The sequence below is a fragment of the Triticum urartu genome, chromosome 3A (genome assembly GCF_056163025.1).
Source record: "Triticum urartu cultivar PI428250 chromosome 3A, HENAU_Tu73, whole genome shotgun sequence".
Taxonomy (NCBI): Eukaryota; Viridiplantae; Streptophyta; class Magnoliopsida; order Poales; family Poaceae; genus Triticum; species Triticum urartu.
The window spans coordinates 673,301,564-673,318,150 of record NC_141875.1 but is presented as its reverse complement, the minus strand read 5'-3'; the positions used below and the strand labels follow the sequence as shown (position 1 = coordinate 673,318,150).

The 16,587-nt window shown below is 41.5% G+C and overlaps 2 protein-coding genes across 2 annotated transcripts; one reads left to right on the top strand and one right to left on the bottom strand.

Moving 5' to 3' along the window:
* Positions 1 to 5,555: 5,555 nt before the first annotated feature.
* LOC147981377 (ethylene-responsive transcription factor ERF105-like) lies at positions 5,556 to 6,112 on the top strand. Its single transcript, XM_087515956.1, has one exon. It carries the CDS (start codon positions 5,582 to 5,584, stop codon positions 6,110 to 6,112), a length of 531 nt encoding a protein of 176 aa, XP_087372082.1. The 5' UTR covers positions 5,556 to 5,581.
* Positions 6,113 to 7,433: 1,321 nt separating this feature from the next.
* LOC147981376 (uncharacterized) lies at positions 7,434 to 10,443 on the bottom strand. Its single transcript, XM_087515955.1, has 3 exons — positions 10,383 to 10,443; positions 8,609 to 8,730; positions 7,434 to 8,526 (listed from the first exon to the last, which is right to left on the bottom strand). The coding sequence occupies exons 1-3, from the start codon at positions 10,441 to 10,443 to the stop codon at positions 7,948 to 7,950; spliced, it is 762 nt and encodes a 253-aa protein (XP_087372081.1). The 3' UTR covers positions 7,434 to 7,947.
* Positions 10,444 to 16,587: the final 6,144 nt, after the last annotated feature.

Here is a 16,587-nt window from a genome sequence, read left to right as displayed (position 1 = left end):
TCTAGTGCTTCACTTATATCTTTTTGTGCACGGTGTGCTCTAGTATTTTTGAAGAAATGCTCTCTTTCTTCACTTAGATTTATTTGAGAGTTAGTAAAATTTTCAAGAAATTCTCTCTTGCTTCACTTAAATAAATTTGAGAGAAAGAAAAATTATGCTCATGATCTTCACTTATATTTGCTTGAGCTTGTCAAAAGTAACATATGAAAATTAGTCCCAAAGTGATAGATATCCAAGAAGGATATAATAAAAACTTTCATGAAGATCATTGGACAAAATAAACTTGATTCTTAGTAATAGTTTTGAGATATGATGATGTGATATGTGAGTCATCTTGATGAGTAATTATGCTTTAGTAAGAATATTGATGTTAAGGTTTGTGATTCCCTATGCAAGCACGAAAGTCGATAATTATGAAATGAAATTATATCCTACTTGTGGTGCATTATTAGGTGTTAATTATGCTTAATTCTCACTTATGAGATTATTCGTTTCTTGGTTGGTCGCTTCTCAATCTGAAAATCACTACAAAATGAACTCTGAAAATGTTGAAACTTGGCATGGTATCATCATTTCAACCGCATAGCATGTGCGAAAGAGTAGAGAGGGTCACGGCAAAAACTGGACGCACTTCGTGTACAAACTGGACAATCTCTTTCGGAGTATCAGGGTTTCGGATGAGAACTCATCTGTTACACGGGCACTTCAATGTTTTTTAAACTTATTTGAGCTCCGGACTTCTTTTGTGTTCAGTATGCAGCATTCAAAGCGACGTCATCAATTTCCAACATGTTCTGACATCATTTGTTATTTTTCAGTCATTTACCTAATTGTTTAGAGTGCTAAATGACCGTGAAATTGAAAATCACTACAAAATGAACTCTAAAAATGTTGAAACTTGGCATGGTATCATCATTTCACCCGCATAGCATGTGCGAAAGAGTAGAGAGGGTCAGGGCAAAAACTGGACGCACTTCGTGTACAAACTGGACAATCTCTTTCGGAGTATCAGGGTTTCGGACGAGAACTCATCTGTTACACGGGCACTTCAATGTTTTTTAAACTTATTTGAACTCCGGACTTCTTTTGTGTTCAGTATGCAGCATTCAAAGCGACGTCATCAATTTCCAACATGTTCTGACATCATTTGTTGTTTTTCAGTCATTTACCTAATTGTTTAGAAAGCTAAATGACCGTGAAATTAAAAATCACTACAAAATGAACTCTAAAATGTTGAAACTTGAAATGGTATTATCTTTTCACCCGCATAGCATGTGCGTAAGAGTACAGAGGGTCACAAAGAAACTAAATACAGAAAAAAAACTACTCAGAAATAAATAGAAGAAAATAAATAAAGCAGAAAAGAAAAAAACTATATAAAAAATTACTCAAAAATGAATAGAAGAAAATAAATAATGCAGAAAAGAAAAAAACTATATATAAAAATTACTCAGAAATAAATAGAACAAAATAAATAATGCAGAAAAGAAAAAACTATATAAAAAATTTGTTGGGGCGCTGCCCAGTGGGCCTGCCAGACCTAGGGTGTGCAAATGCAGGCCCAGAAGGGTCAGCAGGCTCACAGGGCAGCGCGCCATAGTTAGGCCCAGAAGCCTGCTATATAGAGAAGTTCGAAGGAGCAGCCGCGGCTGGGTTTATAAACCAGTGCGGCTGCCCTTCGCTCGGCGAGGTGGGACTAAACATTGTGCACCGCCGGTGGCAGCGCACAACCATTAGTACCGGTTGGTGGCTCCAACCGGTACTAATGATTGGGCCTTTAGTACCGGTTCGTGGCACGAACGGTACTAAAGGGGTCGTTTCCCGCCCCTTGGCCTGGCGAAAATTGGCCTTTAGTACCGGTTGATGGCTCCAACCGGTACTAAAGGCCCCTCCTATATATATGGCACTTACGAAAAATTCAGTTTCATCGACCACCACTTCTTCTCGATCCAACTTCTTTGCATGACATCGCCGCCGCCGCCCATCGCGCGCCGCCCTCGCATGCCCCGCTGCCCTCGCCGCCCCTGCCGCCCGTCGTCACCGTCACCGCCGTCGCCCCCGCCGCCCCGTACTACGTCGTCGTCTCGTTCGCACCGTCGCCCCCGGCCCGCCGCTCGTCGTCGCGCCGTCCCCGTCGCATCGCCATCTCGCGCCGCCGCCCGTACGCCGCCGCCCCCCGCTCGTACACACACATACACACACACATTGTTTTTACTTATTTTCTATTTTCTGTTGTTTAGATTAATGTTAGATAAATTACGTAGATAATAATGTTAGAATGTTAATGTTAGATGAATTATATGGAAAAGATGTTAAATATTAATGTCAATTTTAGATGAATTACCTATATATCAATTAGGTATATATATGAGATTTGAACTAGTTGAATTAATATAACTAGTTTATTTTTAGTATGAAAATTAATAGAACAAGTTTATTTTTAGTAAGAAAATTTAGGTATATGAGATTTGATGATCTAATCAAAATATTACTATATAGAACTACCTACTTTATTTTAGTAGGAAATTAATAGAACTACTTTATTTTTAGTAAATGCTTAGTTGAATTAATAGAACTAATTTATTTAGTTGAATTAATAGAACTAGTAAGTGTTTAATGTTTTACCTATATATGAACATATGTTAGATATTAATGTCAAATGTTAGATGAATTAGATATAAATTATATGTTAGATATATATTTAATTTAGTTATATGAGATTTCATTATCTAATTAACATTTTATTATATAGAACTAGCTACCTTATTTTTAGTAAAAAAATTAACAGAACTAGTTTAGTTGAATTAGTTGAATTAATTAGTTGAACTAGTTAGTCGAATTAGTTGAGCTACTTTATTTAGGTATATTTTTCATAAGTGCTTAGTTGAATTAGTTCAATTAATTAGTTGAACTAGTTGAATTAACAGAATTAGTTGAATTAATAGAACTAATAAGTGTTTAATGTTTCACCTATGAACATAGGAATGTCGCCTGCCGACGAACATGATTTTATTATATGCGAATACTGTGAAGACCAGCACGGCCTGTGCGGCAGAAATTTTCTAGTTGATGATAGACGCTTCAGCATCAAGCTGGCTGAGAACTTCGAAGTGGATACAGTAAGTCACAACGACAAGTCTTTTTTCGTAATTAAGCATGACTTATGCTTCATTTGCTTCAACTTTTAATTTTAATTTTTCACTATTCTACTAGCGTATCCCGTGCCATGCAAGAATTTTTGTCTTGGATAAGATAGGTTTCAGTCCTAACGAAACTATGGAGGTAAAAAGAGTTTACTTGAAGACCGAACATGGTTATACCTTCAACGTCAAATTATACAATGCAGACACATACACCTATTTTGAATGCAAAACTTGGCAAGCACTATGCAAGGCTTATGCATTTGAGCCTGATATGGTTATCACCTTTGATATTCGTCCGGAAGATGATATTGAAGGTAATAGAGACATCTGGGTCGATGTGCAAACGCCTCCAGTTCTACCATTATGTGAGTTTCTCAACCATATTTATGTCTTCAATATGAGATTATTTGAACCAGTTGAATAATTAATAGATCTCAATTTATATTGAAAGTTTACTTCCAATCAAGCAAACATGTCCGACGCTTGGTAGACAGGACCGTCCACTGTCCCGGGGCTGAACTAAACTGCGAGGAGACAAGTCATTATGTTTCATGGCTTGAGGATCTTGATGCTGTCAAGACAAATTTTTTTCCTGCACTTATAAATGTTAGTACTCAAAACGTGTGACGGAGAGGTATCTCTGGGCCCACTCGGTAGGACATCATTATAATGTGCACAATGTGATCAAGGAGTTGATCATGGGATGATGTGTTACGGAACGAGTAAAAGAGACTTGCCGGTAACGAGATTGAACAAGGTATCAGGATACCGACGATCGAATCTCGGGCAAGTAAAATACCGCTAGACAAAGGGAATTGTATACGGGATTGATCGAATCCTCGACATCGTGGTTCATCCGATGAGATCATCGTGGAACATGTGGGAACCAACATGGGTATCCACATCCCGCTGTTGGTTATTGACCGGAGAACGTCTCGGTCATGTCTGCATGGTTCCCGAACCCGTAGGGTCTACACACTTAAGGTTCGATGACGCTAGGGTTATAGGGAATAGATATATGTGGTTACCGAATGTTGTTCGGAGTCCTGGATGAGATCTTGGACGTCACGAGGAGTTCCGGAATGGTCCGGAGGTAAAGATTTATATATGGGAAGTCCTGTTTTGGTCACCAGAAAAGTTTCGGGTTTTATCGGTAACGTACCGGGACCACCGGGAGGGTCCACCAAGTGGGGCCACAAGCCCTGGTGGGCTGCATGGGCCAAGTGTGGGAGGGGACCAGCCCTAGATGGGCTGGTGCGCCCCCCACAAGGGCCCAAGGCGCCTAAGGGGAGGAGGGGGGCAAACCCTAAGGGCAGATGGGCCTTAGGGCCCATGCCTGGTGCGCCTCCCTCTCCCCTCCACCTGGCCGCCACCCAGATGGGATCTGGGGGCTGCCGCCACCCCTAGGGAGGGAACCCTAGGTGGGGGCACAGCCCCTCCCCTCCCCCTATATATACTTGAGGTTTGGGCTGCCCAACACACACGAGTTCCTCTCCTTCTTGGCGCAGCCCTACCCCTCTCCCTTCTCGTCTCTTGCGGTGCTTGGCGTAGCCTTGTTGGAGTACCATGCTCCTCCACCATCACCACGCCGTTGTGCTGCTGCTGGATGGAGTCTTCCTCAACCTCTCCCTCTCTCCTTGCTGGATCAAGGCATGGGAAACGTCACCGGGTTGTACGTGTGTTGAACGCGGAGGTGCCGTCCGTTCGGCACTAGGATCTCCGGTGATTTGGATCACGACGAGTACGACTCCTTCAACCCCGTTCTCTTGAACGCTTCCGCTTAGCGATCTACAAGGGTATGTAGATGCACTCTCCTTCCCCTCGTTGCTGGTTTCTCCATAGATAGATCTTGGTGACACGTAGGAAAATTTTGAATTCCTGCTATGTTCCCCAACACCTCCTCCACTGACAGCCACTCTTTGGCCCATATTTGCCTCTCTTCGGCCTAAGCTAGACCGAGGAGTTCCTCTTTTGCCAAAGGGGGGCCACCGGGGTCATAGTTCTGATTTTTTTTTCAATTTGAGCAGACATTTTCTGAATTTTTTGAAAAAAATATTTTAAAGAAATTCCACAAGCCGAACACCAACGGTAGTTGGCATGTCCATTTCAGTGATGGCATTAGAGCATCTCCAACGGCCGCGCCAAATGACGCGCGCGCGGTAAACCCAGCTTTTAGCGCGCGGGGCATTTTGCCGCGCTCCAGCGGCGGCGGGAAACTCGCGCGCGCGGGAACCCTTTGCGCGCGCGCGAAAAGGCGCCAGCTCGCGCGCCATATTTTGCGCACCGCTTCCGGCGCGCCTATAAAGTGCGGCGCGTGCCACGCGCCTTCTCCACGCCTCCTCTTCTCCTCTTCCTCTCCCTCTCTGCCACGTGCCGCTCCAGCGCCCCGCCACCGACGCGCCTCCACCGCTCCAGCGCCCCGCCACCGCCGCGCCGCCATGCCGCCGCGCCGCCGAGGAGCGTCCGGCTACCGCGGCGTCCGCCTGCGCCCCAACGGCGGCCACTACTCGGAGATACGCTCCGGCGATCTCCGGCTCGGCCTCGGCACCTACGGGATGGCGCACGAGGCCGCCCGCGCGTACGACGCGGCGGCGTGGCGCCTAGGCCGGCCGCGCGGCCAGATGAACTTCCAAGATGTGTACACGCTCCAGCAGGCGCTCGACGTCGCCCCGCCGCGTCGTCTGAACACGGCGCAAGACCGTGCGGAACACGCCGAGCGGCAGCGCCGCCTCCTCGTCGCCCAGGAGGACGAGCGGGTCATGGCGGAGTGGCGCCGGCGCCACCCGAAGGACGTCGCCTACGAGCAGGTCTACTGGGCAAGGCGCCGCGAGGAGGACACGCGAAGGCGCCGCGAGGCGCGGTTGGACAGGCGTCGGCGGAAGGCGTTGGCGAATGCGCAGTCCGATCTCGTTGCAGCAGGTGGACAGTCGTTCTTCACGCCGGACGATGATCGGTGGCTGGACATCTGACTAGATACCTCAAACGACACCGCCGAGGATGATAATGGTGATGATGATAGCGACTTAGAGTAGTTTTTCTTATGCAATCTATCTCGTTTTTTATCGTTTGTAGTTTTTATTATTATGCAATCTATATTTCCGATATAAAGTACCTTTGTATAGTTTAAAATCTATGCAATCTATCTTTCCAATGCTTACATTTCTAGTTTGTAAAATGAACGCGCGCTGCATTTTTTGCGCGCTGCTGGAGCGGCGCGCGCTGCATTTTAGCGCGGCTGCTGGAGCGGTCGCTGCGCGCCGCGCCAAACCAGACGATGGGCGCGCGCTAAAGCTGTTTTTTGCGCGCGCCGCGTTCGGCGCCTGTTGGAGATGCTCTTAGACCAGTAGAGTACATGCACGGCCCACAAGATTCAAAATACAGTACCGTGTGTGCTAATTAAATGGTACATATATCAGAGGTTAATTTGGCAAAGTGGATGTGATAGTTGCATTCCACCGACGGTTGTTGCATATCACCGACGCCAGTTAAAGCTAAACATATTATCAGCCCTGCGTCACGCCTTCTCTTTATGCTGAGTAATGATCGATGTGGATCATATGCACACACATCAAAAGACTGATGATCGAGCGTAGAGGACAACGATGATGATGCATGTAATGTGCAGTTGCACAAGTTTTTCCTCTTACCTTCTAATATTCAGACAAATTTGGAGACTTGCTTGTTAAGGTTTCTCACTTCCGGATAAAGACAAGGAAGGAGAAGCCAAGTTATCTCACTCCATCACAATCAGCGGGAAGGGGATACTACCTGCACGTACAATTAATCCCTTCACCAAATTAAGGAATGCGCACCAAATTTCTTGACAACTGCCAGCTAAAGTACTTGTGCAATTACAAAAAGCATGATCATGAGTAGCATTGACCTTAATGTTTGGAGGCTTCGGGTTTTCTGGTCTCTAGCTGTAGAACGTAGACACCCGGAGAAAAACATTTGTCGATATTTTTTTAAAAAAATGGAGAAAATTAGCAATTTTCAGAAGGAGTCGAGAAGAAGACATAATCTTGGTCGAAAAATAGTATATTACTTTTTAATAATTACCATCGGCGATGGTTCCAAAAATATTAAAACCAAATTAGGAGTAGTACTGTACGGTACTGGTTTAGGGTGATCTCACCATTCTTATAGTCATTATGTACTCATATGTTCGATTTCAAGACCAATCTTTTTTAGCATTTCTTTAAAAATTGTGAATATTGGTTAGGAGCAAACAAAATACAGAAAGGAAATCTTCAAGCCTAGCTTATCTCTTAATTTGGGTTTTTACGGATTCAAAATTTTGTAAACAGAATGGTTGTGCAGATATATATATCCGTTGATGAAGAGGTGTGAAACATTCTACCCATTTCAAAAGAAATAGGGCCCAAAAAGAAAGGCCAAAACGTCTCCCTTGCAAAAGAGAAAAGAAGACCGAGTTGCTAGTTTTTATAGGGGTGCTAGAGTTAATTAACTTGCTACATACAAGGAACATGAAGGAACTGTTAACAGTACTGAAGCTTGGGAAAAGCGAGATGAGCAGATGCGGAGGTGCAGAGCACACATCAACCAGAGTAATTAAACCATCCGCCCTGGGCGGTATGTATGCATGTCTAGAATCGATTCATGAGGCCCTTGAACCACTTCTTCACCCCGCCTGCTTCCTCCGTCCCAAGGTGGCGGTCGCCGTGGTTGAAGCTCCTCGTGCTCGTGGTCGCCGGGCCCAGCCTCCTAGCCAGTTCTCCCAGTTCGTCAGCCTCGTGGTCGCCGTCGTAGGCGTGGAGGTGGAGGCGTCCGAGCAGCTTCGTGTTCATTTCTTCATGTCCTGCCTGTGGTCGTCGTCGTTGTCCTCCTCCTGGTCGTGGTGGTGGCGGTGGTGGAGGCCGACGCCGTGGACGAACATGCTCGCCATCATCTCCACTTTCCACGCCTTCACTGCCTCGTTCCCCTCACCCTCCTCGGCATGAAACGGCTTCTGCTCGCCGTGGGTGTCGGGTTCAGGCTCCGCGACCACCTCCAGCACCGTCTCCCAGTGTGCTTGCTCTTCTCCGCGATCTGGCTCCGTGGGGAAGAAGGCCGCAGGTTGGACGCGGGCCTCGCCCAGGCCGGAGAACGCGCCGCGGCGGTGGAAGAAGCCGTGATGGCGCGGGCGCGCCAACCAGAGGTGACCGCGGTGGGATGGGAGCTCGTCCTCGTCCCATGCGACGACCGGGGCCGGGCAGCTCGGAAGGGTCGTCACCTCAGCAGTGGCATCCGCTTGATCAGCTCGAGTGAGGAGGACGGGGACGGGTGGGCCCTGGTCGTCGGAGATGGCCTCAAGGTCGCGGCAGCTTACGACGGACAGGAGGGAGAGGAGGAGCCGCGAACCTCTTTTTACCGGATACGGTACCTACCGGCAAACCATCTGCCACTCAAATGCGAAGTGATTCGTGCTATAGGAAGGCCCACAGACAATGTATAAATGTGTATACCGAGAGTCTATCTCTTGTATCTTTATTAATAGTCAAAGCAATGTCAGATGAAAGGGGCCATGTCAGCAATATAGTTATACTTGACGCATGCATGATCCATTCTCTCTCCTCATTCTCATGTACTGAAGATGCATCACATGTCAGACTAATTCATGCCCTTTATTTTCTCTTTGGCAATTTCATTCATTCATATATTTTAAACTACAACTTGATTTTTAAAACTTTTTATATATTTGAACTCCTGATGCCAAGACCTTCAGAAAAAGATCAACCTTGAATACATTCAAACATCTTTTAATTTCAACATTTCAAATGAGTGAAACATGTTTTGTGGAATACATGAAATAAGTATTTGAGTGAAACCAAAATTTTCAAATGAGTACATTCTGTTTTCATGCATATGAAACAAATTTCGTTGTGAAATATTTTTAACTTGTTATTTAGAAAATGTGAAACTAGTTATTTTAAAACATGTGAGACAGATTATTTCAATTTTTTTAATAAATGAGTGAAATCTATTTCATGAAGCGAGTGAAAATGGTTTTTCATTTCATTTAATTTTCACTTATTTCAAGTTAAAATTTATATTTCAAACATTTGAAACTAACTTTTGAGATGATTGAAATACATTTGAATATATTTCGTAAATACAAAGTGGAATTAGTTTTTGAGATATTTTTTGTAATGGGTGAAATCGGTTTTATGAAATGGGTTATATCAATTAACTGAAATATGTTTTTTGAATTCAATGATACCAATTTTATGAATTGAATGAAATCGTTGTTTGAATGAGTGAAATCGTTTTTGAAATGAGTGAAATATAATTTTTGAAATGAGTGTAATCTGTTTTATGAAGCGGGCGATTTTTTTCTTTTCAATTGAGTGGAATCGGTTTTTTTGAAATAATTGAAATGCGTTATTTGAAACAGTGACATCAAATGAGTGAAGTTAGTTTTATGAAATAATTTAAGTTTATTTTTGTGACATATACCAGCTTCTTGAAACAAGAATATTTTTATTTTCAAATGAGTGAAATTAGCTTTTTAAATTATTGAAACATGTATTTCTTTCAATTGAAACGACTCAAATCAGTTGTATCAAATGAGTGAAATGTGTTGTTAGATTCAATGAGTGAAATCAATTTTCTGAAATGTTTGAAATAAATTTTTGAATGAGTGATATCCATCATTTTGAATGGGCCTAAATCTATCTTTTGAAAATGAGTGAAATATGTTTATTCAAATGATTGAAAATGAGCGAAACACTTGAAAAAACTAGAAAAAATGTTGTCCTATCAATATATCCGTATCTCTGTGAGTTCCATATTCCAGTTTATGAAAATGAGTGAAACACTAGGAAAAACTTCTATGACATAGTGAAACAATATAATGTTTTATGAAAGTGATTTCAAACAATATTGAAATCATAAAATAAAATATATTTCAAACATATCCAAAATTGATCTTGTTCTGAAGGTCTTGTCACCATGAATTCAAATATATAAAAAGTTTCAATAATAGACATTTGGTTCAAAAGATATGAATCATTAAAAATACGAGGAGAAAAATAAAAGCATGTCATATGTATGGCTTGAGAGAATGCATGCATGCATGCACCGTTCTCTCCCCTCTAACTCTCTCTGTTCTGTAAAGCTGACAATATCTGACACCAATACATTTATTACTATGTCCAATCTAATATCTGAAAATAGAGTATAAGATATGCATAGACCTTGACAAAAGTGATGGATGGTGGATTGGCTACCGATACATACCAGCACCGGTAAAATAACTTAGTCGGAGGAGGAGCATGGCGAGGGTGGCGAGGCGGGCCATGGTGGCTGGAGCAGAACGTCTCCTGTGGACTGAGACGAGAGCGGACAGCGCACGGGGTATTTGTAGTGGAGAAATGAATGAATTTTTTTAGTTGGGAATGAATGCATTGTATATATAAGAAGATTTGTAGATTGCTGATCCCGCTTGTCACGGGATGGGAAGAATTCTTTTAGTTGTTAGCCTTGAGTATTCGGTCAAATAGTTCGTTGGCTTAAAATTAAAATTTCAGTTTCGATATATATGCATCCTCTTCACCGCATATTAGGAGAAGAAATCAAGGCTGACCTAACTAGTAAGCTCTTAGCGCAGGAGGCGTTAATTAACTTGCTTTATTCCATCATATCGGTGACGCACTGACGCTTCATCAGGCACATGAGTGACTAGACTACATTAACATTTGTTCGTTAGAAACGATGGAACTGCAAGCTATCTTTTTCTTAGCTGCACTTCATATATAAAGAGATAACTTTTAGCAAATTCAACTGAAAATTGTCTGGAGTACTGCATCACCCTTTGATTCGACGAGTCTATTGTCTACCGTCGAGAGGCGAACCAGTGTGTGTCAACGGGGTCCAATTGCGTACGCGATGACATCAATTGTGTCATGGTTTTGAATAACAAAATGATGCAAAGATCAGACGCGGGAGAGATATTCAACCTCTTAGCAGACTGAAATCCCTTACTTTTCCATTCTTTCTAGAATTGGATTTTGTTTAATATCATTTGGAAGGCATGTGTTGTGTTTTTTGTGTGTGAAAGAGCCCAAGGCCCATATATCAAGCATCACATGTCCTTACAAACACACTCATATGGAAACATAAAATTACACTCATATCTTGTGGGGGTGCCAAAGTCTTCTTCTCCTGCATCCACCGGCGGTGCGCGCCATGAGCATAGCTCGATGCAGCCTCTAGGCGTCTGGCTCAGTGGTGCAACTATTTTTAAACACAGGAGCTTCTAGAAGCAACGGCTAGGAAGTTGTCGATTCAGACCAGGAGACGCCGGTGGCTGTGATCTAGAAGCAAATCGCCGTACCGGAGAACAAAACAAGGATAAGGACTTATAGAAAGAACAAAGACAATAAAAGTTGGCCGAATCCAGAAGGATCCATCAGAAACCTAAACTGCCTAGATCCCAAAACAATCGCCATATACATGCCCCCACACGCCCTCCGCCAATGATAAGCACACCAACAGAATGAGGAAAGAGCGGAAAGAACATTCTTCCTACACTGGAATAGCACCGCCTCCCCCCCCCCCCCCCCCCCTCCAACCCAACCCAAGCCCAAAGGCCGCCTAAAGAAGGCGCGCTTGGTGCACCGTCTAGTCCTCTCTTTTTTTCTCTTTTTGATGAATGTGCATTAGGCATCCCAAAATCTTATTCCACGCTTGGTGCACCGTTTAGCCCCCTTTTTTTAACGTTAGCCCCATTTCTCTCTCTCTCTGAGGAGACACTCTTTAGTGATATGTTCTAGATTGAGGAGACACTATTTAGTCATTTGTTTCTAGACGCGACACCGTTTAGTCAAGCAGTCACGCATAACCAAAAATTCCGGCCCGGCCCATGTGCCGAATGTCTGCCCTTTTGTATGTATTTTTGTTTCTTTCCATTTTATTTTAGATTTTTGTACTTTTATCTTTTTCATTTTTCTGATTAGTTTTCCCTTTTATTCTTCCATAAATGAACTTTTTTATAAGTATTTCATGAACATTTTTAATATTTAATAAACATTTATAAGTAAGTGACATTTTTTATTACACTATGTTGGATATAGACAAATTAAAAAATGTTCAACTAATACACTAAAACATTCTAACAAATTTATTTTATTGTATATAAATATATATATATATATATATAACTGTATGATTTCAAAAAATGCATCCAAGAATTTTTTTTCCATTACTTGAAAAATGTGTAGAACACATTTTTAATTACATGATTTTTTAATGGATGAACAATTTTATAATGACATGAAATTTTTATAAAAATGCATCAAGCAGTTTTTAAATACGTGAATTTATTATAAAAAATTCATCTTGTGGATCTTGCTATGATCTAATAAACTTGAAATAATCCATCATCTCATGCCAATAACTTGGGGTGGGCAGGTCGCTGCGTGGAAGAATCACGATGCGATTCACACAATATGAAAGGCATGCGAGCACGACAGCCAGACGGTCTTCTCATCCACAATAGCAATTTCCAACAAAAAGATGGCGCACAACTCCCCATGCCGCTTTAGGTTGCATGCAAAAATGCTGGCAAGCTCACTCGTTGCGGCAGCCTCTTTGCACGCGAGGAAGAACGCCTTGGCATCCCTGTAGACCAAGCATACCAGGCGCGCCAAACGGGTCTGCGTCCCATACAACGGGAAAATTCGTGGTCAAACCCTTAGCATTTGCCAAAGTGAGGGATTGGGGAAGTTTAACAACACCCCAGTTCCCGGTGGCAAGGTTGGCTAACACCCCGTAGATCAGCTCACAACAACGTAGCCCAGACGGATGGCGAGGTCGGGGACTTTGACACAGTGGTCGAGTGGCACCCTATCATGGAACCTGGCTAAAAGGCACCACTCTAGCCTGTTGACCTCAGTCTCGATCATGTCTTGTGGACCAGGAGAACATCAATGTGGATATGAATGGAACATGAGCGGTCAGTTGGCTTCGAGTGGATAAGCTTTGCAATGAGACTCCCCCATAGGTGAAGAAACGTGTCTCGGTCACATCCATCACGTGTGGCCATGATGTCACTTGGTCATAGCACATTTAAAAGCTCCACGTTTATATATGAACAAGCGGGATTTCGGCGGATGGATTGGTGTCGGGTTGTGGATGTTTACCATCTAAGGCATTATCGTCCGTGACATTCTTGTAAACGAGGGCACCAAGGTGTTTCCGACCCAAATATGTCGAACATTTTTAATATACTCTCTACATATGTAATATATGTCTAGTATTGTACAAATGAAGGAAAAGATCTATACCAGGTGTCTTCTCAAATCCTCACCTTATAACCATCTCTAGTGGATCATTTGCAGGCAAACTTCACAACTTTTTCTCCTCACAGTACCCCGTTGACGGTTGATGTGCTTAATATATCACAACGTAAACTATTTGGAGATGAAGCATGCTATTATGCATCAATTATAGTATCTAAAATTTTGCCTTCTCCATTCATATATCTGTTTGCCCATGAGCTAAGGAGACATATGTTGAGGTAATAAATATTTGGGATGCCTAAACCACTACAATAGATAGAATAAACTTCCAATGTAAGCATTTTCGATCCCTAACTTGCTGCTCTATTTTAGCTACTTTTTCTTGCACTTCTAGTCCTCGTTCAACTCTTAATTTTTTCATGACAAGTAAAATTACATGCTTAATAAAAATATGTGCCAAACATTTTTTTACCTGAAATTTTCAGTGACATTTTTAAAAAATTACATAAACATTTGGAAAAAATGTATTGAACATTTTTATCATTATTATATGGTTTTAAACAGATTGAACACTTATTAAAAATGTGTTGGCCATATCCTAGTTTACTACATGAATACTTTTAATTAATGTACATTTTCTAGTTACATGAATATTTTTGAAGTTTTTGGTCGATCTGCAAAGGTTAGTGATCTTCCTGAAGTCTAGATAAATCAGAGATCCGACTTGTGGTGCGAGATAATCTACCAACTACGAAAAGTTTGGTCAGACAAGAAATTGCTTGAACAATTATGAGGCATTATCCATCGGAATCGGTAAGTAAACTTTATGAATCATTTAATCACCAACATATACTTTTGTATGTTGAACATAATGGTTATCAAAATGTGTCAAAGACACTTTTTCCGTATGAATGTTTCGTCAAGCTCTACAACTTTGACAAGGTGGAATTGCATCCGTTTGGTCTTTCTAACCGTGGGAATAGATAAACAATTAATTAAATTGTTTAATAGCTATTTTGAAACTAAATATGCTGGATATTTTTTTTTGCTTTTGTTACGTGTATCCTGTAGCTTATAATTCTGAGATTGTTAAAACTTGTCACTTTCAAAATTGTTTCCTTTAACAAGACAATACACCAGTAGCAGTTCTATGGATTCACAAATCAAAAACATGCCTAAAACTTATTGAAAATTAAACATATTAGGTCACTTTGGTTTGTGGCGTAAACAATTTATTGAATCTGAGTTTAGCAGTTCAATGTTGTTGTTTTTTCCCAACTTTCTTATTTTATTTCTTTTTACACTTGCTACGCAGATGCTGTCCTTCAGTGCTTGGCCTTTACCTGAGCACTTATGGCGTACCTTCTCAAGGGGATTCATTCAAAAAATGATGAATTAATGCTAAACTCTTTCTTATGTTATTCAGCGCATTCTGTTGAGTTACAGTATATTACTATTGTATTTTCTAGGTTCCCAAAAGGAATGGTGCTTCTTGTGCGAGTTTGAAAAACTCATTGTGGAGGGTAAGCAAGGACAATCACAATTATCACCTACTAGATTACTCTCACATTTGCGTGACATCTGAAGTAGCTTTGGCCCAGGCAAATAGGAAGACGCTCTTGAGTTTCTCAGGTGAGATTTTTCATTCCTCATTCTCTTTGGTTAAAATTCTATACCTCTCCCTGGCCAAAAATATTGTGTATGCACAATATGGTACACTTTGAAGCTAAAATGATAGATGGCACAATCCAAAAATTACATGTATATAGTGATGGCTGTAGCAAATTATGATCAATTTGTAGGCTTATTTTCTCTTTTGATAATGTTGATAACAGTACACCTACTATTTCTCTCAAAATTATGTATTTGATAAGAACATACCATATCAATAGCTAATTAACCAGTGTGTGTGTCATCTGTGGTTCAATACAAATTCCATTTGAGTTGCACTCGAATACTAACATATCATCTTAATTAGTTTAGTCCTTTTTTCTTCTTCTTTTTGATGAATGTGCATTTACCGAAATCCTATTCCATGCTTGGTGCACCGCCCCCCCCCCTTTTTTTTTGAAAGCCAGCCCCTTTTCTCTCGTTGAGGAGACACTGTTTAGTGATTTGTGTTTCTAGATTGAGGAGACACTGTTTAGTCAATTGTTTCTAGAACAGACACCATTTAGTCAACTTGTCATGCATAACCCATCATTCTGGGTCGGCCGATGTGTCGGATGTTTGCTGTTTTATGTATGTCTTTTCATTCCTTTCCATTTTATTTTAGGTTACTGTACTTTTATCTTCTTCATTTTTCTGATCAGTTTTCCCTTTTATTCTTCTGTACGTAAACTTTTCTATAAGTATTTCATGAACATTTTGAATATGTAATAAACATTTTATAAGTAAGTCATGTTTTTTATAGAAAAATAAAAAATGTTCATCTAATACAATTTTAATTACATGAGAATTACACAAAAATATTCTAAAAACTTTATTTTATTGTATAGAGTAATTTATATAACTATATGATTTTAAAAAATGCATCCACCAATTTTTTTTCCATTACTTGAAAAATGTGCAGTACACATTTTTAATTACATGAATTTTTAATGGATGAACAATTTATAATTAAATGAATATTTTATAAAAATGCATGAAGCAGTTTTTAAATTATATGAATTTATTATTAAAAATTCATCTTGTGGATCTTGCTATGATCTAATAAACTTGAAGTAATCCATCATCTCAGGCCAGTTACTTGGGCACGTCGATGCGTGGTGGAACCACGACGCGATTCACAATATATGAAAGGCGTGCCAGCATGACAACTAGACGGTCTCCTCATCCCCAATAGTCATTTCCAACAAAAATATGGCGCACAACTCCCCATGCAGCTTTAGGCTGCATCCCAAAATGCTGGCAAGCTCACTCATTGCGGCAACCTCTTTGCACACGAGGAATAACGCCATGGTATCCATATAGACCAAGCATACCAGGCGCGCTAACGGGTCAATGATGAAGCCGAAGCAAGGGACTGCATCCCGATACTATGGGAAGAATCATGGTAAAACCCTTGGCATTTGCCGAAGTGAGGGAGTAGAGAACTTTAACAACCCCAGTTCCTGGTGGCGAGGTTGGCTAACATTCAGTAGATCAGCTCACAACAACGTAGCCCCGACGGATGGCGAGGTCGGAGACTTCGACACAATGGT

Bases quoted from the DNA above. Each gene is read 5' to 3' on its own strand.
- LOC147981377 (XM_087515956.1), top strand. From the start codon at position 5,582: ATGCCGCCGCGCCGCCGAGGAGCGTCCGGCTACCGCGGCGTCCGCCTG.
- LOC147981376 (XM_087515955.1), bottom strand. From the start codon at position 10,443: ATGGCCCGCCTCGCCACCCTCGCCATGCTCCTCCTCCGACTAAGTTAT. The intron at 8,731-10,382 runs GTATGTATCGGT...ATGCATCTTCAG, and splicing joins AAGTTATTTTACCGGTGCTG to TACATGAGAATGAGGAGAGA. The intron at 8,527-8,608 runs GTATACACATTT...GTTTGCCGGTAG, and splicing joins ATACAAGAGATAGACTCTCG to GTACCGTATCCGGTAAAAAG.